A 23,587-nucleotide genomic window follows, 5' to 3' on the forward strand; every position below is an offset into this window, starting at 1 on the left:
TATTTTAATTATAGTGAAGAAGAACTAAAGGAACCGAGAGCCAATGCCACTCCGACGGGTATATTAATTATACTCTGTTAGGCTTAGCACCACCAAAGCTATCTCGTCTCACTGATTCTCATCATTTTCTATTGCTGGGGGGTGAGTTATCACTTCATTCATTCATTACTCTTTGACTAAAGTGGGCAGGGGCGTGCACGTTGGATTTACTACAAACTCATTAACAACAAATTAAGGAAGGAGGGAGGAAGGTCTGTTACGGATCTTACCGAATAATAATAATAATAATAATAACAAAGAAGCAGAGGGAGGGAGAGTGGTCATCGAAGAATCAATCTCGAGAGAGGATCGATTTAGGAATGGACGGTTCGGATTGCACCACAGGGGTGCAGTAATTATGCCATCGCTTCGACTTTGGTTCTTTTTAGCTAACAAAAGATACCAACTAGTTGCACAGTTTATGTAGCGAGCATACATATATGCACATACGTATCCATATATTTATGACACTTGTAAACCCAATTCGAGCCATATCTAACCAACTAAAACTGAAACCGACTGCTGTTGACACGCACGAATAATGCTCTCCAGGGTGGCTAGGCAAAAATCCACAGCCGACTCTCTTCTCCTAAACATCCACTTCCAGAGTTAGGTGCTAACCAGCTGATAAGAATTCCATCAATTAAGTTGCGACGTTTTAGTTAATTATTGAGGACACTGAAAGGTCCACCAAGTTGGTACATGCATCTGGGATAAGATGCAGTGGGCAGACGAAACAGGGGAATCATGATACGGACGTCCCAGATCAACGCGACGAGGCCACGGGGTTGTCGGCGTTTCAGCGGCGTCAGATGGCATCCATGCACCCATACATATATGCCCCCCGGGCCGCCGTCGTCGTCATGAGGAGTCAAATACCTGTAGCCATGCCGACTTGCGGCCCCCACGAACATGGAAACCAAAGCTTATGCCCTCGGAATTTAACCCTCACCTCTGGGAAATACCTACCTCCCACACGAATGGCTAAGGTCTTCGCAAGATTAACAGGTGGGCCACACGAGAGACCGCGACTTCCGTCAATGGAAGGAAAGGTAAGGGCCGAGCGAGATAGGTTTTGAATAACTAAGCGCGAAACGCGACATCGGACACTGGAATCGCGATTCCAGTGGGAGAAAACGAACAAGTTGTTGTGGAGGAAGACCTGGATGCTTCTCTTCCACCCGCTCACGATGCACCCGACCGCCGACCCCTGAGTTGGATGGATGGGCCCATCAGGTAACCAACTGCGGATCCTTCAACTCTCCACCGTGGGTGACCACCGAGTTGTCGCCGAGGAGAAAGAAGACGACGAAAGAGACGGGAGCGGCGAGCGGGCGACGCGTGGCCATAGCCAGCTGTATCCAAACCAAACCAAACCGCCTGAACCGGAACGAAGCGGGCGGTCGTGCCCAACCAAACGCCCCGTTAACCCAGTCACCAATCCTTGTCCCTGTGCCCCTATAAAAGGCATCGAACCCCACTCCCTGTTTGCTTCGCCGTCCTATTGCTCGCTCTCCTTGGCTTCATCCCTCTCTGCTTTCTCTCCCGGTCGAACACGAAAACCGGATCGAAACAGAGGAATGAATGATTAGGCCATAAAGGTCGCTCCTTTCTCCTTTTTCTTCCTCCCCCTTTCATCTTTGCTGCAGATACATCGATCGAAGCAGTCGAGATATCAAGTCGGTGGGAGTTTGGGGATTCCATGGCGGCCACAACGGGGAGAAGCAGGTGCAAGGAGGCGGCCAGGATAAAGGGGCCGTGGAGCCCGGAGGAGGACACGTCGCTGCAGCGGCTGGTGCAGCGGCACGGACCCCGGAACTGGTCGCTTATAAGCAGGTCCATTCCGGGCAGGTCCGGCAAGTCGTGCCGGCTGCGGTGGTGTAACCAGCTGTCCCCCCAGGTGGAGCACCGGCCCTTCACGGCGGAGGAGGATGAGATCATCATCCGCGCCCACCGCCGCTTCGGCAACAAGTGGGCCACCATCGCCCGCCTCCTCTCTGGCCGCACCGACAACGCCATCAAAAACCACTGGAACTCCACCCTCAAGCGAAAGTACACCCCCCCCTGCGCCGGCAGCGGCGACGGCGGCCTCCAGCATCACTACGACGCGATCGTGGCGGCGAAGGCGGCCACGGCGATCGAACAGGACGACGAGCCTGAGGAAGCGAGGGCGCTCGAGAGGGCCAGCAGCGACGGTCCGGTCCTCTTGTCGGGCGGAGGAGGGCTTTGGATGAACCCCGGCAGCCCTTCGGAGTCCGACGTCAGCGATTCCAGCCACCACAGCCATCCGGTGATCTCTTCAGCGGCGGAGGTGCCTCACATCTATCGACCAGTTCCTAGAACCGGTGGCATCGTGCTTCACTCTTCCCCTTGCCGAGGACCTCATCAGACCGAACCGATGACCGCTGCTACCATCGCCGCCACTCCTATCCACAACGACGACGATCCGGTCACGTCCCTCACACTCTCCCTCCCTGGATCCGATCCGATGGACACCTCCTCTGACCACCACCACCAGGGCAGCCCTGTCAACCACATCCAGAACCAGCTCCAACTGCTGCCGACCTCGGCTCCGACCCCGCAGCCCATGACGCAGCGGCGCCCTGCCGTGGCTGCCTCGTCTGCCGCGGAGGAGGAGCGGCGGCCGACGCCTATCCCTTTCAGCGCGGAGTTCCTAGCGGTCATGCAAGAGATGATCCGCAAGGAGGTGAGGTGCTACATGGCAGGACTGGAGCAGAGCCGCATGCTGTGCGGGATGCAGCCGCCACCCGAGGGCGTCCGCAACGCGGCGATGAATCGCATCGGAGTAACGAAGATCGAGTAGGGTATTATGTCGGATCCCGAGAAACAATGGATGATGATTAATCCGAATCAAAGGAAGGAATGAATGAACGAACGAACGGCAAAACAGTTCTCGAAGACAGAGATATAAGATGACCGAGAAGAAATGCGGTTCCTTTGTATTCCTACTTTTTTTTTTTTTTGGCAAATAAGTTGCTTTCCTTGGCGAAAAAAGAACCAAAAAAAAAAGTTGTACAGGAGGAAGATTATGACGAGAGATCCAAGTCGGGGGAAATGTTTCGCCGGTGGTAGTCATGTGGAAAGGAATATTAAAAAAAAAAAAAAAAAAAAAAAGGGCAGCAAAAAGATGCACTCTTTGTATCTGATCTGATCTATTCCCGACGATGATGATAGTTAAGGGTCCTGATGCTGAAGTGATTGTGTCGATGAAACGACGTAGGAAGAGCACATCTCTATTTCGACAAGTCTTAATCGACTGTCACCTCCATTCAAATGTGTCTGTTGACTATTGCTGCTAAGCGATAGCAAATCGGTACAGCCCGACTTCTTGCCTGACGCTTTTACCATTGCTGCCGTCGAATCCTGCGGTTGGGAGTGGTGCGGTTGAAAGTCTCAGTTGTGGACAAAAACCGAAAACTTTGACTCGAGATTTTTTTGAATGAGGAGCCCAAACCATGCCAAAAACGATAGATAAGATTGATTTGGGTGTCACCGTCAAGGGAGGATGGCGGATTAAAAGACTCCTCCCCCTACTCGCTTGGTTCTTATCAGGAGGAATAATATAACGTTCACGACACTGTTGGGTTGGGGAGGTGATAAAAAGAAGCGTTGATTAGTAGACGTCAGGGAATTGGTTATGGGACGTGGACTGATGGGGACGAGCATTAGTTGGAAGAAGAGATAAGTTTGGTTGCATGCCAGTTGGGCAGCAGCAACTGCGTGGTTAATTTAATTCGCCCCCCACCCCGCAACTCAATGGTTGACAAGACTTGCAGAAACCCGTTTCCCAAATTCAAAAAGAGCGTCTCCGTGTCTCATTTGATCGCTGGCGACAATCATTAATGATGCAGCTCAAGATCGAATCACCATCAGCATTACACGTCAGAGAATTCGACCTTGAGATGCCATGCTCTTTTTGCACCGCTAAGCTTAGTTGCCGAGGAAACGTCGAACCATCATAAATGCTTTTAAAGAAGAAGAAAAAAAAAAGAAAAAAAAGAGGCACAGGCTTACCTGAGGGAGAGCAAAGCTATATATATCTATCCTTTTCAACATATCTGGGTAGCAGCAGCTGTATCCTTGTGCATACCACGTAGTGGGTGGCGCATCAGGATCAACCCTAGAAGAAATTGACAAGCCAAAAGACATCGGTGTTATTTACTATAGTTCTAAAAAAGAAATTGGTAAAATTTGCCACTAGTGTCAGCTTACCAGCTCGGTCTGCACGTCTTTGTTTGCAGCCTCTCACGCCCTCATCTTTTTACCAACATCCCTCGGTCTTCTGACAGAAGACTGTCCACATTTGAAACCCGAAAAGCATGATTATTAGCACGCCCGAGACAAATTATTTACAGAATTAGCAACACATTTTGTGCTGGAAATACAAATCATCTGAGTTTCATGGATAAGTAGCTCCTTCACATTTCAACAAACTGACTTTTATCTTCAACAACATCATTTACTCTGTTTAAATCATCACAATCACACACACACACACACACACCAAAACGGAAAAAAAAAAAAAAAAAGGAGAAAGAACAGGCACTCTGATGATCTATCTACAAAATGGCTAAAACCTAATGGTGGCAGCGTTAAATGGGACTTTGGGACGGCCACATTAGTTAAACAAACCATCTAGAAAACCTGGAAATTTGAGTTCCACAAAGGCCCAAGCAAAGACTACCAAATAGCTATACCAGACAGAAACTCTCAAGCAAAGACTACCAAAGATTTTGAAGCAGTCATTTAGTTTTGCTTAAACCAAAGACGATCAAAGAATTTAAAGCAACCCGAGATCACTTGGTTAAAATTGATGTCACAATCTTCAATGCAACTTCTCTTAATCCAAGAAATATTGCATGTTACTTGGGCTGTCTAGAATGTCAAATCTCAAATGATGCACTTTTTTTTTATGTCAAATGATAAACTGTAACCTCACAGATATCTCCAGGAATGGAACCAAAAAACCAATCTGGCTTGAGGAACTAAGGAATCCAAGTCAATTGTTTTAAATACTGACAAATTAACACCCCCCTAAGAATGCCAACTGTTAGATTGAACGTAGGTTTTATAACATTAAAAGGCAAATGTACACAATTATCAAAACACTTGACAAATTGTTGTCAGATATGTTTTACCTAAACCAGAACTGCCAACTAAAAAACGAATAGACTACATCAGAAACAAAAGAAGAAGCAGATGGGTTGGTGATACAAGATTATGCCCATTAACATCCATTAATTAGCTACAAGAAGATTAAACAACCTCAAATTACAATATCGGACAAAAGAGACTGACTAACAGGAGAAAACATCACTTCCTCATTTTATATTGACTGCTTTATTACAGGAGTCGAAGGTGATAACGTACCAGAGGAATTATCATTTTTAAAATAAAAAACAAATCATCAAGGTGTTATTTAATATAATTTTTGTTTGCAAATCAAGGGTTGTAAAGAAGAATAATAATTTTGAAGGGAAATTGTTGAAAAATAACGACGACCACAAAGTTGATCGCTTCACAACTAAATTAAGTGGCTTGAGTCGATTAGGTTTAGATCTGCAACACATCATGAAAACACTGTTCCTTAACCGTAAAACATCTATGTCTTCTATAGGTAAAACCATTTTTCACCTAAAAACACCAGGCCGATTCAGCCATATGATTCCATATTCTGATTAACTAAATCTCGAGAGACAACTTTTACACTCTAGAAGATGACAACAACGACAACAACAAGCCATTATGACCCAACGATATAAGATCAGTTAGATGGATCTTTTCCTCCCACTGAACTCTATTTAATAAAATGCCAAACGTAACGCTCCCAACCCAACGGAAAACAAGCAACGGTACGACACCGCAATTTTATAGATTTCTCTGTAATTTTTGTATTTACAACTAGGCCCTAAGATAGATAAAATTAGGGATACTACAGTCAATGCTTTAGAAGACTATTAGTCCTAAATCGCCACCAGAATATTCAGCGAGTTAGCATGAAGTTTTGTATGACAGGAATCTTGGGATACAGAAGATGTATGACACCGAAAACCTTGACCAGACCCAATCCAACCTGTTCACCAGTCGGAACTGAGCACCTAAAAATGAACGCGGTTCGTGCTGCACACAGTCGACCACTAAAGCATCCATTCCCTTGTCTGTTCAGATTATTTTATCTAGACAAGACCAGGCATCATATGCTTAAAAGATGGCAAAACTTACCGACTAAGTATCCATACAATCATGGCTAGGCCTATGACTCGGACTATCCATACTCAGACAGACATACACTGCCTCAATCATTATAAATAATTGCACATTAAAGTGGAACTCTGCGATCTTGATTCGTGCATGCAAGTCATGAGCATGGCAGGTTATTAACCACCAGAATAGTCAAAAGGAGTTTTCTATTGTCTGGAATTTTTTATCGTACGAATATTACATCCAAACTTGTAGGAAAAACAGGAGACTACGTATTCACTTCATTGCACACCCAACATCCAACTATCGGATCAATTCGAATGCAAATCCTCAGCAAAGACACTTTTGCAATGAAATAAGCCATCATTAGAAGTTGAGTATATCCAAGAACAGCCGTTTTGGAAAATTTATTCGCCAATATCTGCCAAAACAGCGATATAAACTCTTCCAATCTCATGAAAGATTGCATATGTATCTACGAGATGAATCTGAAGTAGAGCATTTCTATGTTTTACCAGTTTTTCGTTTCCCAAATCGACCAATTAAAGCTTTAATAAAACATGTTGTGACATCGAAGCTGCAGAATCAAAACGAAAAGAGAACCCCTCCATCGGGTGCTAAATCTGCCGAAAAGCTAATCCGCCCTAACCAACAAGGATGCATCGCATCCGTCTTTATGTAGCAACACGTGAGATGTGACAGCAGAATGACTTTTGAGACCACAAGCAAGCATCGATCGAGGACTAAGAAGCTAAATCTAGCGAATCCCCCGCCGAGAACTACTAAAGAAAGGACGGAAGCGAAATCAAGTGCAGAGATAAAGATCCGAATAAAGACCCCTGATCGAGCGAGACCTAGGCTTCGGAGACGAGAGGGCAGCGGTAGTCGAGGAACTTGTCGCCCTCGGAGAAGGAGATGGAACCGGCGTCCCTCCTCGTTCTTGTCGGCTTCGCCATCTCGCTCGCGCTCTCTTCTTTCTTTCCCTCGCTCCGCCCCTCCCGCGATCCAAACAAATGTACCCCCCACCTTTGAATCATTTCGAAGCAGAGGGAAACCCAAAAAGCAACTCGGCCGAACTTAAACCGGTCCATCGGGCGATTGGTTCGCGGATATAATTGAGCCTAACTTGAACCGGTCCATGGCCCACAGGTCCAGGTCTGAGAAGAGGTGTTTGTGCACCTTATGAGCCCAATAAGGCAGCGTGAGGATATCTCATGCCTCTCTTGGTCTTTGTGGATGCCCTGCAAGTCACGTCCGTCATGAGTGCATGCTCTCTCTCGCTCTCTCTCTCTCTTTCTCTCTCTCTCTCTCTCTCTCTCTCTCGTGAAACCAACAAAGAGCAACAGTTTGTTTCGCTGAGTATACGTCGATTAAGCTTATGAGATGCATTATACATAGGACCGCGACCTATAAAACAATCTGTGCTACTTTACTCATCCTTACAATATCGAAACAAAGAGGACGCTATCGACCACGAGCAGAGGGAAGAAGGACGACGGATGGGGAGTTGGATATGGATGATGGCGATCGAGATGGAGCGGGGGTTCTTCTAATGACCAACCCCGGGGCTCGGACCGGAAACGTTGATGCCGTCGGTGGTGAAGTGAGTCACATTGTGGCCTCCACCGCCGGGGCTCGGCCCTCCGACTTTCATCTCTCCCTGAACGAAGCCGACAACCTTGTCACCGGCGCCGCCACGTCGTTGTTCCAGGTTTCTCAGCGGCCTCGCTAGCGCCGACACCACGACCGACATGAGGATGGCCAAGTACAGAACCCTAGAGCGGGAAGCCATGGCGAGCGATATCGATGAAGGAGGAGGAGGAGGAGTAGGTATTACATGGGAGGAAGCAGGTAATGTCGTCCCCCTTTATATGAAGGTTGGAGGAACGTAATTTCCACCACGTGGTTTCGCTGCATGCGGCAACCGAGGAAGCATCGCGGTGGATGCATGGGGAGGCCAAATTCGAGCGGTGAGACGACCATGGATGGAGTCGGAAATCAAAGGGAATCGATCCTTGTGGTGTGGACAAAGAGATGGTGCGTGCAGTGGGAATCGACGGTGACATGTTGCTTCTCTGATTGCATTAGTTGGTTCGAGTTGGAGGAGGACCACTTGCTTGATGGCTGCTTTTGACTAAAACGAGAGTTATCACATAATGGTGACGTACGAGAAGCTATGCGTAGATGAAGTGGTGACAAGGACGTGTGGATTATTGGTCAACGGAGGACTCGCTCATGAAGTGACCTTCTTGCCGGTCGGTGGCTGCATGAATGGGTAGTAAGTAGATTAGTTTGAATCGGAATCAAATATGATCTATGTAATTTATCGATTTATCGATTAGATTTGCACACCCCAAAGATTGAGGGAATCATCGGAGGAATTCGTGGCGGCAGAAATGTTCGATTCGGATGTGCAATCGGAACGTGGGATGTCTTGTGGCATTGGCAAGCTAGAATTGTGATCCGACGTCGTGTTGTCAATGAAGAGCCCGAGGCCAGTGGATGCTTGCTTGTACATAAAATGAGAAGACGACACAGATCAAATTCCAGTATGGCGAAGGTTGGCAGCAGATAAAATGAATGAGCTAATCGAGGCAGGCATGCATGGTGGTGTGTGTTCACGGGCCGGACGATAACGAGGATGAGGTTTCTTTCGGCGTGGCGATGGGAACAACGTGACTTTGTTGTCTACCCAAGGATTGAATATACCTCCTTCCCTTTGTCTCTTCTTCTTTTGCCTCCTCCGTGTTCATGTTGGATGGTGCTTCCGGATTTAGAGATTGGACGCTCGAATTCACCACGTATTGTTGTGTCTCGCGTTCAACGTCCCATCACCATCACATCCCTGCTGATTGCAACATCTTGATGTCGGGTTTGACGGGTATTTTGAGATCCTTCCACCCGAAACCGTTTGATAATAAAGAATTTTAAGTAAGAGAATAATACTTCATTGTTTTATAAAATCTTTGGATATGATTTATTGTACTTAGAGAATTCTTTTTTTTTTTTTTTTGAGACTTACGAATGATGATGATCTTTGGGTTAAGTGGTAGGAATTTGTGGTTTTTCCTTGCGTGTTAAAATAATTAGATTTCTCTCCACAAATCTAGTAAGTGTTAGAACTTGATTATTATTTTTTATTTATGTTTTTATTATTTATTGTCGATCCTTTGGTATCAATGTTTTCTTCTTTCCAACTATCTGTCTTCCTTTATACATGAGGTTATTTGATAAAAAATATATTAAGAATCAATCATCATTCGATATATAATCGTTATGTGAAAGTAATCGCTCTTTACCTATTTGCTCTTATTGACTAAAGCTCGGGATAAGTTATTCAAGATTGTCTCTCCCTTATCGTCTACACGAATAAAATACCAAGTGGGAAACAATATACAAGCTAATTCTCTGTGCTATGTTAAGAAGTTCACGTGATAACATAGGTGGTGCCTTGGGAAATTAATACTTTGGTTTGGAAGCCACATCAAATATCATCTCTAACACTCATATGGATTTATATCATATTAAGTTGACTCGAACATATTGCTTTATCTTATGCTATTTTATGATTTCCTCTAACACTATTTTATTCTCTCTCCGTTTACTTTGGCTCCCGAAATATTGCTTTATCTTATAATATCGTAGAGTCGTCGATTCCAAATTTCCACGAGATGGTTTGAAGTTTGATGGCACGGAAAATAAAATAGATGGCGGTGGTTTGTCCGATGGCAGGCAGCTTCATTCAAAGACAAACAAAGTGGTCAATCAATGACCATGGAAAAGTACGTACATTGTAGCTTCGTTCATCCTCTTCTCCTTTCTCTCTATTTGTTTATACATGCCCCCAGGAATCAACATCACTCGCTCCACCATCTTCTCCGGTTCTGTTGGTGTCGGTCTCCATCGACATGGTCGTTTCTTTGTGTTACATGATTCGTTGACTGATTCAAAGGGACAATAACTTGATGATGTTCTTTTGATCGAAGGTCCTTAATCGATAATTATAGTTCATAATATATGTATGCATTATTCCCCGAAGCATGTAAAATTCCATAATAACAACAATAATTGTGCGAGCGATTTAAGTGTGTTTTATTTTGCACCATGCAATCAATCGGATAGAGCTCAAACCGTGGGGTTGACGTGCCCACGCCCGCTGCTGGCGGTCTTGCTTATCTCGTCCACCAGGGCTTGGATGTGGCGGTCCGACGACCCGCCCTCCGCCACCGCCTTTGTCGCCGCCTCCCTCCACTCAGCCGCCCTCCTTCCGATCGCCTCCGAGAGCTGGCCCTGCGTCACCGCCGCCACGCACCGCTCCACATCCTCCCGCGTCGCCGGGGCCCGCAGGTGCACCCCGACGCCGTACGCCTCCACCAGGAACTTGGAGTTCGGTACCTGGTCACCCCACTGCGGGTACGTCACCAGCGGCACGCCTGCCGTCAGCGCCTCCAGCGTCGAGTTCCACCCGCAGTGGGTCACGAAGCAGGCGATGGCGGGGTGCGTGAGTACGCGGTCCTGGGGGCTCCACCCCACCACCAGCCCCCGATCGCCGACCGACTCGAGGAAGCCCTCCGGCAGCAGCGCATGCTTGTCGCCCCGCACCACCCACAGGAAGGGCCGGCCGCAGTCGCTGAGCCCCCACGCCAGCTCCGCCGTCTCCTCCTTGCTCAGCACCACCACGCTACCCACCGACACGTACACGACGGAGCGCGGCGCCTGCGACTCCAGCCACTCCGTGCAGTCGGCCACCTCGAAGATGTCGCTCCGGATGTCGGAGCGCTGCGAGTTTTGGTCCGGCTCCACCAGCGGCCCCACGGGTATGATGGGCAGCCGGTGGGAGATGGCGTCGATGGCGTCGCGCTCCAGCTCTTGGAAGGAGTTTGCGAACACCCACGACGCCTTGGAGATGTTGTGGAACTGCTCCAGGATCACCTTCTTCAGCATCTTGTAGGGAGAGGAAGGATGAAGGAAGGTGGGTATCTCGCCCTCCTCGAGCGGCGGCAGGCCTGGCAGATTCACGGTGACGTGGGGGTCGTCCTCGGTGGGGAACTTCGCCAGGGAGTGATAGTAGCCGTAGTAGGTGATGAAGACGGCGCAGGACTGAACCCAAAGGACGCCGCTTGGGATGCCCATGTCGGCGGCCACGTCGAGCGCCCACGGCACGAAGGGGTTGTTGATGATGCAGGACACCGGGCGGCCGGCGTCGGCGTGGCGGCGGATGAGGTCGGATATGGCCGGCGGGCCAGTGGCTCGGAGGGCGGCCATGAGGACGTCGAGGTCGTCGCGGCGGGGGTCGTCGACGGGCAGGTCGTCGGAGTAGAACTCGAAGCGGATGAAGCCACGGCCGATGGGAACGGGGACGCCGAGGGCGGAGTTGGCGGTGGAGGAGGAGATCCGGTGGCCGATGTCGTGGGTGGAGCAGAGGGTGACGAGGAGGCCCTTGGCGGCGATGCGCTTGGCGAAGCGGAGCAGGGGGTTGAGGTGGCCTTGGGCGGGGAAGGAGACCATGAGGACGTGAGGCATGTGGGCGGTGGTGCCGTCGCCGTGGCCGCTGCTGGCGTTACCTCCTTCCGTGACGATGGCCATCTGGCGGCGGCGGTGTCCTCTGGAAGAGAGCGAAGCTAGGGAGCCGTAATACCAAGGAGAAGGGAGAGCGGGTGAGGTGGGCTTTCTCTGGCTTTTAGGAGGTGGTTGGCTCGATGGGAGGCTTTGGAAATAGCGCAACATGGGCAAGACAAGCCGGCGGTCGGCGTCGGTGTGAGGATAGCAGTGACGTAGCACTTTTTGGTTCGTAGACTCCGAAATCACTTGGATTCATTTTTATTTTAATTATTTTAGTTATCTCGACCACAGCCACATAAAATAACAATAAAACCTGTCATCCCAGCCGTAGTGTGTGACGCTGGCATCCCTCGTGGCTTGAGATCCTTTTGTGACGTCGTTACCACGTTCTCCCAGGGGTAGCAACGGAACATCGACGCGAGCCGCAGCAAAAGGACATACCGGTCACGCAAGTGATGCAGTGGTCGATGACGGATCGATCGGCGTTCGAGGGTTAGATGAGATCAAAAGGTAACAGACGAGAGAGACGGACGAGTGATCGCCCCCCAACAATTTGGTCGTCGCGCGATCGATCACGCATTCATGAGAGATGCAGCAGCAGTCTCGAGCGACGACGAGGTCGTCTCCATCAGCAGCTGCTATCCACCGGAACTGAATCCATCACACATCAGTCTATACAAAACATATATCCAAATAAGAGCCTATTTACATGCACCTCTTGAGATCTCCTTTCACATGTATGACCTTTCAGCATCAATGAGAAATTACACTACCGATATTTTTCCCATCTACAGTTACGCCAAAAGACATGGAATCATATACACACTAGCATAATCCCGTGGAATAAACACGTCAGTAACTGCTAGAGCATCCCCGGGATTTCAAGAACCTTATCAGGTCACCGTAGACATCATCTTTTGCCTTCACACTCAAGATGAAGTCGATATGACCATAATTATCAATGTAGAGCAACTCTGGCTTCGATTTCAACTCCTCCAGTGTATGCTGTACGTCGGTGGGGTCTGCTAATGCGTCTTTACCGCCATAACCCATCCATAAGGGCAATGAATCCGGGATGTCAGCCAAATCAAATGCTGGGGGATGCAGGCTGCGATAACGTAGAAGGTTGCCCCAAAACCCATAGTCATATTTTGCGAAGGTGCCTTTCCGGATCACTGCCAAATTACAAAGACCATGTTAGATGATGTTTACCTAACCAGGAAAATGTCACCTGTGGTGGATGATTCTCAAACCAAAGACCGAGAAAGGAACAACTAGCAATGCAAGAACTAAATCTTTAGGCAATCTTTTTTTCTTTTTTTTTTTGGAAGGTGCTCGGGGACCAGCAATAGTTATCATGTCATGCCAGAACATCTAGAGATGGCTATCGCTAACTGACACAAATTATGAGAACCCGAAATTGCTGAAACTTGGCACTGTACTAGAGAAAGTAGTAGCAACATCGTGAATTACAACACATACTTTGGAAAAGATGGTGCAGGTTCTTTGTTGAAGATGGATGAGGTTCAAACTCCAAATAGTAGGCCATTCGAGACATGTTGAAGCAACAATTTTCCCCTGTAGAATACCCATATTTAAAGATCATCAGCATAAAAAAAAGTGTCAATCTCTTTTATCATAATTTGTTACCTTGTATAAAGGTATTTCAAAGTCTGAAGATTCAAAGTCTGAAGAAAGCACAGATGGGTAGGTGATCAAACTATATAGAGATTTAGAGAACACAGAAAAAAAGGTGGCCAAAAGTGCCATCGAAAGTGTGCAGCAACATATCAACTATGAATTCGAGTAGTAACAATAACACAAAAATGAAGCAGGCCTGCCGTCGATGACAAACAAGTGATTGACAAACTAGAAGCACAAAAGAGTGCCTACAGCAAAGTAACTTGCTCTATGTTTGCCACAACTTTTCCTCTCTTTTTTTCTCTTCAGTTTATTCTTGAAGTTCCAGACTGTTGCATACTTTCTTTCCCTTTCTTAGTTTCTAATGGATTTGAACATCAGCCAAATTTTAACACAGTTGACTGCATTTAGTACCGACAAGGAATCATCTGTGCCTTGAGTTCTAGAAGCCAGCAACACAATATATTCACAGCATTCACTTACTATGACATTACAATCTCATGTGATTTGACCAACTGGGATGATGGTACACCACAATGAGACATCAATTTTCCTTAATTAGTGCATAATCTGACAAATTAGTATGTTCCACTGAAGACTCTAAATTTCCTCCTTACATAAGTGATTTCATGGAAACAAAATCAGAGATATATAGGTTCACTGGCAGAAACATGACAACAACATAAACCAAAAGAAAAGCCTAAATTTGTTCCAATTGAACCTATAATTTAGTGAAGGCTTGATCCATTTTACATTCATGTTCATTATTTTTCACAGTTTTTAATTCTTGTTAGCAGTATTACTCAGGAAAAAACAGGAATAACACATTTTCGGCGAACCAAGCCTTTTAAAGACAAACAAAAAAATGTTATGCTAACATTGGTGGCCAACCTGTTATTGAAGACAGCAAGTTGTTGCAGTCCATGTGGCCATCACATACTGAATCTATTATTTGAACACCCATATCACTGCATATGATAAATTTTCCATAAACAACTGTTCACAGAAGGATAAAAGAATTATTTTCAACGGAAAATAATCAGACAAACCAATATCAGACCTTCGAAAATTTAGCTGATGAATGCCCATGCTGAGAAGCATCTATCACACAGAAACAAAGAAACAAGTCAAATTCGATGCACAAGAATTTTTTTTCTCAAAATCTCCCAATTCACCAAGAGTTACCTGATCAAGACGCATGAACACTGCTCTAAGGACAAAACTTGAAGTGATGTGGTCTAAATATGAAATAGGGCAAAGAAGAGCAGCAGATTCAATCATCTCGACCATATCTGGCATGGTGAAAGCAGCTAAAGCCATGATAGTTCCCTATCAAAAATACAAAAATTTCTGTGTAAACAAAATCTTTACATCTGCTGTTCGCTGAAAAACATCAGAACATGCTAAAGTGTTGGAAAGAAATGGTTCATGAAAGTAATTATGCCTGCGAATGCCCTATGTAGGAAACTTTGTAATTTGTCGCAGAGTACACATAGCTTATCATAGCCAACAAGTCGTATTGAGCTAGTTCCTGCCAACTCCAATCCCAAAATGCCTGAAGAAATAGTAAAAACAATGTAATTAGAAAATTAATATAATACACCAATCATATGCAGAGAAAGAAGAATCTAGAAATCAGGCACGAAGAGAAATGCATGGACCATTTATCATGAACATAAAGGGATCCCGGCAAATAGAAAGAAAGTATAAGATCATAGCTCACTGTAAATTCACGTAATATAAGGAATATGAAATACAATTTGATTATACCTTGTCATAAACAGATAAAGTGGTATGTCCATCACTCCATCGTGTGCCACGTACATTCCCAACCCAAACATCAAAACCACTATCGGCAAGGATAAAACCTAGTGACTCCTCAAAGGAATTCATGAACCATGTATCTCCACCCTGTCAGCAAAGAAAGCAAACAAAAGAGGGAATTATGTCTTACATTTAGTTTAGCACCACATCATATGATGTGCAATTTCAGATATCAACATCACAACACATACCAATTCAATAGTTGATAACAACAAGAATGAAGCGTAGCAAGAAAATATTCTTTGAAACTATAGGAATTTAAATATGATGAAAGAAACAAAGTTCTAAGCTTGAGGCTTCTAGTCAAGACCTGAAAAAGACCATGCTGAAGGAAAACCGGGGGACCAGGTTTTCCTTTTAAAGCTTTTCTCCCGTGTGGAATTCGTTGAATAGTTAAAAGGTAGCCATCTTTAGTCTCAACCTGCAATTTTCACTTGCCAATTAGCACTTGGATTTGTGTTTCAGAAAAGGACAAGAAGCCTCAGCGTTGGTTAGACCATAATGTCAGAAATAATATCTTGATATAAAACAATATCAGCTAAGCTGCAGTATAAAATGTCATGTGAATGTAATGGAAGAATCAAGGAAACAGAGACAGGTAGGACTGCCTTTGCCTTCACCTCCAGAAGACTTGTGCTTACACAATTGTTTTAAGTAAATCAGACTGAGAGTCACTAACTCAACAAACTGGTGAACGGTCAGCTTACATCAGCAAGAGACAACATGCTAATAGGATACAAGTAAACTAGGTAATTCCCATCATAATTGTGCAAGTTATTAAGAAGAGACATGGGAAGACAAAGACGCATGTCCTGTAATTATTAAATCTAGTTATACACACAAGATGTATCTTAAACTTTTCACCATTCAATTGATATAAATGTATTTATTATACACTCTTGCTAGCTTCTAGATGTCTTTCTAACAATATTTATGGTTGCACGACATAGATTATGATCATCACAGGTGCAACAGCGGTGAGCTTATACAATTATTCAAGAAAAACCTGAATGAGAACGAGTAACTAACAAAATCAGTAAACTGTTAGCTTATATCGGTTACAGACAACACATTATAACTCGATAAAGTAATTTCACCATAATTATGCAGGCAGAGATAACATGGTAAATACTTGCAGATAAGATACATCTTACATTTTCAGAGTAACATTGATACAAATGTACTGGGCAGTTAGTTTTAGCAAATTCTAGATGTTTTTCTGAGTAACTTTATGATATCACCGATAGTTAAAGAGAAGACCCTTTTAAGGGAGCACACCGATGTTTAGGATTTATCATGAAATAGCCCTTTGGTTCTACCTTGGCAAAACCTGTTGGGTTCTGACATCGACATTCAGTTTAACAACTATGCTCTATTTACAAGTAAGCTGCTTTGTGCTCATGTAACCAACAAATCTTTGCACCCAACTGTTTGAACTTTTCCCACTATTCGGCTCAATTGTACACGAAGTAATATGAAGATTTGAGCATCATACATTTTGTTTCTCACTTGATCAACTTGGTCCTCATGTTTTTCGTTTTTTCTGAAACAAAAGAAGTAGTATGATGAACTAAACAGCAGCATACAAAATGTTGAGGAGGTCATGGTTACTCCTTGCACGTGCAGCTAAGCAGATCTTGGTCCTCATCTTAAGACAAAATCCTCTCATATGAATCCAGTCTCCGAATTCCTCAAAAGTAAGTTTACCTATAAAATAACCACTCAATCTTAGCCAAGGAGTGCTTCCTTGTTTTACTCCTTTGAGTTACCATACGACTTCCCAAGTCCATGAATCTTCGGCAAGTCATGTCACTTATATCTCAACTCTTCTACTACATAGAGGTGCAACGCTAAAGGCACTTTCCAGATTGTGAAATGACCATAAGAAAGTAGCCAACTAGCATTCATTTCTTATGCTAAAGGCACTTTAGTTAATGTTCAGATTATAGTGATACGATCAAACATCACACTACCAAACGAACCGATCGATCAACAAACATACATGCACTGGAATTTTCTCAAGAATGAAATAAGAGCTATGATTCCCCCATCCGGTATTTGGTGCTTCGTTACTCCATAACCTCCAAAATCTTCGCACTCTGGTTCTTGAGAAACAATTTTTCTACGGTAAGTAACGAAATTTAATGCTGGAAGTTCGATCGAGAAGCAGACATGCACCAAAATGGAAAATTCTTTCTAAATCAAAGAGGAATAGGGGGAGAAAGCGGTACGGTGTGTTCGGAGCAGGGGTAGCCCGACGGTCGGATTAGCAGAGCGCAAAGGCTGTCGGTCGCCGGCGAAGAACTCCGGCCGAGGCTGTACTCGGGGGAGCAGCGGACCCTGCCAAAAAGGAAGAGGAGGAGGAGGAGGAGGAGACCAACGAAAGCAGCGCCAGACGATGGCGCTCTCCTCATGTTGGCGATGGCCGGTGGCAGGCGACGAGAGTTCCCCGAAGTAGCGGTCGGCTTCCTCGGTCCGCGGCCTGAAGAAAGGAAGAATCGAGGGGGAAAAAGATCTCTGGGAGGGGGGTTACGTTCACCGGAGGTAAGCGGATGCTCGATCGACCCCAGCGGTCGGTGGAGGAATTCGAGCGCAACGAACGGTGAACATGTTACCCGCCAATCCACCTGTCTTGTGACTGGACAGAGTGGTGAGCTCGGACCCACCGTTGCCTCTGTGGTGGTTTTGGTGAGTCGAATTGGAACGCACGACAACTAATTGGGAGAAGGAAGGACGGATAAGAGGTTCCGTGTCGAGGGTTGATATTATATTTGTTGGGAATATTAGGGGGAAAAAAAGGGGTGCGAAAATTGAATATTAAATTAAGTTGATATTCGTTCACTAACAGCTCTCATTCTGAATGGATGATTTTAATGGGATCCGATTTGAATTTTAGATCCGGTAATTGATGGAAGTTTAGCTCAAAATGTAGGTTACTATGGTCTTCCCTTGCGAGGATTAAGATTCGGATCTGTTGGGAAACAATAATTATTAGGAATTTATCATTATTATTATTATTATATATATATATATATATATATATATATATATATGATTTAACATGTGATTGTTTTGATTCGCAAGTTACCTACTTTTGCATACTAAATAATTCTAGTTAGTTGACTTCCAATTTCTTCATTATTGTTCCTTAGGTTTGGCGTGGTCAATATTTTTATGGTGAGAATTATTTTAATTTTACCTGATGACTCATGATATAATAATAATAATAATAATAATATCACTCTAATTAAGTCACACATCTCCCTCAACTAATTATCATTTGGCAATTAGCTTAAACTCTGGATATCATTAATATCGAGTTTTTCGGATGAATATATATATATATATATATGTATATATATATATATGTGTATATATATATATATGTATATATATATATATGTATATATATATATATATATATATAAGAATGAGAATAAGAATAAATACCTTAATTTGCGAATTAATCAGAATCACATAATCAGAATTAAGCTGCGACTGACGCTTCGCCCCATTCCGCCACACACTAAGAGAGGGCGAGAGAGATTCGTCTGCGGCAGTAGAAGGAGAAGCTACGCAAAGAAAGGATCATTGTGTAGATTTCCGGCGTATTCTCCCGCAGCTTCGCCAGGTTTCGCTTCCTCCTCTCCTTGATCGCCTTTTCTTGTTTTGATCTCCGTCTCGTGGTCCAAGGCCTCCCGTATCTACTTAGGATCATGAGGATTCCGCTCTTCTTCTGGGTCGAAGTTCCCCCATCTGTATGGCCCTCCTACGAGACCTGCGATTCGATTCGTATTGGCCGTCGCTAGCATTTAAATTTTAATCCACGATTTCTTTCCCTTCTTTTGGTGAATCGAAGGATCTAAGTATGCATTACTTCCACTTATTTCTTCCCTGTCTGGCCTTTATGATGTCGGATCATAGCAGACGATATCTGAATCGGAGGAAAGACATCTTATTTCTGGCTTACTTTCGTTCCTAATCAAGAAATTGGCATTTCCTGTAACTTGTTTTTGATACGAGAAGTTTAATGCATCTCTCTAACTACTTTTGGTTCTGTTTACTGCATAACTTGACCCTTCATTTATTGCTACTAGTGAGCTCTGAACAAATGTCCTTTTGTTTGATATTGCGTTCGCCTTCCATCTTTCAGTTTATCTGCTTGTAACTAGTTGTTGTGGATATCTGATTTCTGCTTCCCGCTGTTCAAAATCATGGCGATGATTAGAAACATTTTGGTGAAGATTCAACTCGATGGCCGCTGGAAGAGTCATCAACCGGCTTCTGAGGAAGGGCTTTCGGTTCCAATCATCGGTAATGATTTTTCTCTTACCTTTTTTTCAGTTGATGACTCGGTATATGTTATAGGTTAGCAAATCGTCATGATTTATGGCAATTCACCATCTAATGACAAAAAAAAAAAAAAGTTTGATCTCATTCTCAGGTTAAACATGTAGATCTGTATGTGTATAAGATTTGCATATGACAATTTGTTTTTGTCTGGCAAACACGATGATTGTACGCTCCTTTCATTTTATTTTTTAGGTCTTCAAAATGTTGTTGCATGAGACAAGCAACTACTGTTGGATGCGATACCGTTGTTCGCTCCTTTCCTTTTGTTCATCTTTAAGGCGGCACATATATGAAATTCTACTTTTTAATGTCTTGTAATGTTTTCTGATTCCGTATAACAAATTGTCCAGTTTTAATTAGATTACAAAAACTCAATGGACTGCTACTCCTGGCTTATCCTCTTATGCCCTTGAGTGTCAGTTTCAGGTCTTTGCTTAATCCAAGAGGTAGATACATTCTATTTCTCAGCTTCTTTGACATATGCTCACTCCAATTATCACAACCATACCAATGCGGTTTCTTCTGAATATAAGTCTTTTGAGTTTATATGATGGTTCGATAGCTATGGTACTGGTAGAGACTACATTTTTTTTTCAATAGTAATGGTACTTCTGATATCATTCTTTTCGAAAGCTATCTATCTCTATAAGATTTTTGTGTAGGAAAAATATGTGATCTATGTTCTTTAAATTTGTAAGTCGTTTTTTGGCTTCATTAAATCTGATATGTCTGATTTCACCATCTTGATCCTGATCCCAATCACGGATCCTAAGTTGATCCTGGTATTGATCCCTTTTTATAATACTGGTTTCAGTAGATGCAATTATAAGACATTTTTTTATAATAATGGGCAATTACTTAACAATATATGTCATAATTAATTAGAGAATTTGAAACAAAAATTTATTGTTTTTATTCTTCTCTCCTTGTCAAGTACTTCTCAAACTCCTCCAAGCTCCAGATAAGCAGAACTTGAATGGGAGAAAGGTAGAAGGCTGGCAGCCAAGTTTTGTTTTTGTTGTTGTGGATTGAGTGGGCTAGCTTGCTTTGTTAGTTCAATTTGTTAGACTTTATTTGAAATGTTATGCTGGAAGAAAAGTGCTTATCGACTGAGAGTTCTTCATCTTTCATGTAAGGAACATTTGGGGGGATCTTCATGTGCTGGTAGGCATATTTGGCTGAGCTTGTAGGGTTTGCCTCGGTGAATTTGCTCACTGGGTTATGCGTGCCTTTCCGATATAGCAAATTATATATCCCTTTCATGTGAAAGATGCTATCATTTAATTTTTCTGTGGTAAGTCTTCGTTGCATATGAAAATTGTCTGCTTGGTCTTTCTGACCAGAGGCCTCATATCCAGCAAAAATTGTAGGGTAAAATCATGGAAAAAATGAGGCTGTTAAGCTGTTCTAGGGCTCACTGAAATTCAAATTTTGTTATTGTTAAGGCATCAGTCACGTATGGAATGTCATAATTTATCACCTTTCTCAACAAAAGGATGAGTATTTAAAATACATATGTCTCAGGAATTATTAAGCAAGTACCTGCATTTGGAGAATATATATATATTCCTTACTAAGATATCATATCCTTTGATGTTCTGCCAGTGAATTTGATATGCGGAGGTTCACTGAATTTTCTTTCTATGATTTGAAAAGTTATGCTGTTTCTGTTCAATTCTTTTAGGTGCAGGCACCATCATTGGTTTCATCTGTAAGGCAGGAGGATGCTGGTATTAAGTCACTAAAAGTCTTGGCACTAGTTGGAGCTGGTATTTCTGGTATTCTGAGCTTTGCTACCGTAACATCTGCCGACGAAGCAGAACATGGCTTACCAGCTCCCAGCTATCCATGGCCTCACAAAGGCATTCTCAGTTCTTATGATCATGCATCGTGAGTAAAAGAATGTTGCAATCAGCTTCAGTTTATTAATTTGAATGATTCTTTAAGTAAAATCTGGTGCCAATTTAGTTAAGTTCATCATAATCAACGTCATTGTTTAGATACAAATTTTACCAATGTAGCTAGTACAGCTTTTATGACTCCTTTACATTGAGTCACATTCAATGATTTGATCAGAATTCGTCGTGGCCACCAAGTTTATCAACAAGTTTGTGCTTCTTGCCATTCTATGTCTCTGATTTCATATCGAGATCTTGTCGGTGTGGCTTATACCGAGGAGGAGACAAAAGCAATGGCTGCTGAGATTGAGGTGGTTGATGGTCCCAATGATGAAGGTGAAATGTTCACTCGTCCTGGTAAAGTAAGCGACCGTTTTCCTCAGCCATATCCAAATGAACAAGCAGCCCGATTTGCAAATGGAGGGGCATATCCTCCAGACCTTAGCCTGATTACCAAGGTAAAACTACTGCATGTGAATTTTGGTTATTTATAACATTTGTTGTCCATGACAGACATCAAATTCTTACCTTTTCCTTATTCTTTTCCAGGCACGACACAATGGCCAAAATTACGTGTTTGCTCTTCTCACTGGCTACCGTGATCCCCCTGCTGGTGTTTCGGTAAGATTCCAAAAAACTGTACAAAGTTGTCAGTGCTTTCCTGTGAGATTAACAGTCAACATTCATGTAATGTTGTAATTGCTGGCAACAGCTTCTATCATGTACTAAGGTACATCTCATATATACACTGGCAGCCATTGATATTGTTTGCTCTAGGCTATAAAGTAATGGTTTTAAAGTAACTTTTGGTTGGACAAGCATTTGATATTGTTTGCTCTAGGCTCAATCTGACAGTGTATTTCCTGAGCATCAATTGACTTTATTTGTGCTGTAGAATTCCTATTTGGTCATGGAGGCGCATTCTGAGAATATGAATCTAGTGATGCATTGAAATAGCCAGTTTAGTTTAACTTCGAGAAGCAAAAAAAGTCACTTCTTTGTTCTTACAAGTTGCCATTGCTTCTAGAGAAAAGCTAATCCAGCAATTTCACGATGTACGTGACATAATATGTCACCGTGCACAAGTTATTATTTGACACAATCTTGTATTTCCTTTGCTTAATGTGCTTGTGCTAATCTGCATAAGTTTGTGATTTTGTTGAAATTTCTCATTTATTTTGTTGATATAATTGGAAATGCAGATTCGAGATGGACTGCACTATAATCCATACTTTCCCGGTGGTGCAATAGCTATGCCCAAAATGATTATTGATGGTGCCATTGAATATGAAGATGGTACTCCTGCCACAGAGGCACAGGTATGCTTTCTGATAGTTTCTGCTGTAACATTCTATGTAATCTTCTCCGTTTCTTTGTTGGGCGTAACTTATGGGTCTCCACCGGTGTTATTACAGATGGGGAAGGATGTTGTTACATTTTTGTCATGGGCAGCAGAGCCCGAGATGGAAGAAAGGAAGCTGGTAACCTTGCAACCCTCCTAGACTTGACTTCATGATATTTATGATATCCGTTGATCTCTAGTTTTCTTTGTTTTTTTTGTTTTGGTAGATGGGATTCAAATGGATATTTGTACTGTCTCTCGCTCTGCTCCAAGCTGCTTATTACCGGCGCTTGAAGTGGTCCGTTGTCAAGTCCCGCAAGCTGGTGCTGGATGTCATCAACTAATCCTTTTTGAGATATTAAGGTAGGGTTAGATTTAGTGAGAAAAACAACAATAATGATCTTGGGTGATGTACATGGAAGCGGGATGAGATCACAACTCTAGCAATCTTTCTTTTTCTCCCGTTGCCAGAGACAATTATATGGTGTGCGTATCAACTTCTTTTGTGACACGGATATGTCGAGGCTTGTATCACCTTAGTAACATACTTTTTATAAGATGGTGTCAATCTTCTCAGTTTCAGGCGATGCATGTGGTCACATCTCTAAGCTTCCTCGCTCATACCAAATAAAATCTAGCAATATTTACACTGATTCAGACTGTTCAAGGAAATTGTTAAGTGTAGCATCTGCTATATACATACATA

At 43.6% G+C, this 23,587-nt stretch overlaps 4 protein-coding genes across 6 annotated transcripts; 2 read left to right on the plus strand and 2 right to left on the minus strand.

The window, feature by feature from the left end:
- The first annotated feature begins 1,516 nt into the window (after positions 1–1,516).
- LOC135617422 (transcription factor MYB44-like) lies at positions 1,517–3,203 on the plus strand. The gene has a single exon (XM_065117597.1). The coding sequence runs from the start codon at positions 1,742–1,744 to the stop codon at positions 2,861–2,863; it is 1,122 nt and encodes a 373-aa protein (XP_064973669.1). The 5' UTR covers positions 1,517–1,741; the 3' UTR covers positions 2,864–3,203.
- Positions 3,204–10,251: 7,048 nt separating this feature from the next.
- LOC135617423 (putative UDP-glucose glucosyltransferase) lies at positions 10,252–11,961 on the minus strand. Its single transcript, XM_065117598.1, has one exon. It carries the CDS (start codon positions 11,845–11,847, stop codon positions 10,387–10,389), a length of 1,461 nt encoding a protein of 486 aa, XP_064973670.1. The 5' UTR covers positions 11,848–11,961; the 3' UTR covers positions 10,252–10,386.
- Positions 11,962–12,498: 537 nt separating this feature from the next.
- On the minus strand, positions 12,499–17,786 carry LOC103981353 (triacylglycerol lipase 1). The gene is made up of 9 exons (XM_009398065.3): positions 17,520–17,786; positions 15,599–15,709; positions 15,235–15,375; positions 14,909–15,019; positions 14,650–14,793; positions 14,525–14,565; positions 14,356–14,432; positions 13,306–13,401; positions 12,499–12,998 (listed from the first exon to the last, which is right to left on the minus strand). The coding sequence occupies exons 1-9, from the start codon at positions 17,700–17,702 to the stop codon at positions 12,676–12,678; spliced, it is 1,227 nt and encodes a 408-aa protein (XP_009396340.2). The 5' UTR covers positions 17,703–17,786; the 3' UTR covers positions 12,499–12,675.
- Positions 17,787–18,762: 976 nt separating this feature from the next.
- On the plus strand, positions 18,763–23,463 carry LOC135617424 (cytochrome c1-2, heme protein, mitochondrial-like). Of its 3 annotated transcripts, none has more exons than XM_065117599.1 (8): positions 18,763–18,919; positions 19,517–19,602; positions 21,326–21,531; positions 21,718–21,997; positions 22,089–22,160; positions 22,742–22,858; positions 22,955–23,020; positions 23,109–23,463. In XM_065117599.1, the coding sequence occupies exons 2-8, from the start codon at positions 19,543–19,545 to the stop codon at positions 23,223–23,225; spliced, it is 918 nt and encodes a 305-aa protein (XP_064973671.1). In that variant the 5' UTR covers positions 18,763–18,919; positions 19,517–19,542; the 3' UTR covers positions 23,226–23,463. The 3 variants fall into 3 exon arrangements, with proteins under 3 accessions (XP_064973671.1, XP_064973674.1, XP_064973672.1); XM_065117602.1 differs by having other exon boundaries at positions 18,770–18,919; positions 19,533–19,602; XM_065117600.1 differs by having other exon boundaries at positions 18,775–18,919; positions 19,442–19,602.
- The last annotated feature ends 124 nt before the right edge of the window (positions 23,464–23,587 follow it).

Source organism: Musa acuminata, chromosome BXJ2-7 (genome assembly GCF_036884655.1).
Source record: "Musa acuminata AAA Group cultivar baxijiao chromosome BXJ2-7, Cavendish_Baxijiao_AAA, whole genome shotgun sequence".
Taxonomy (NCBI): domain Eukaryota; kingdom Viridiplantae; phylum Streptophyta; class Magnoliopsida; order Zingiberales; family Musaceae; genus Musa; species Musa acuminata.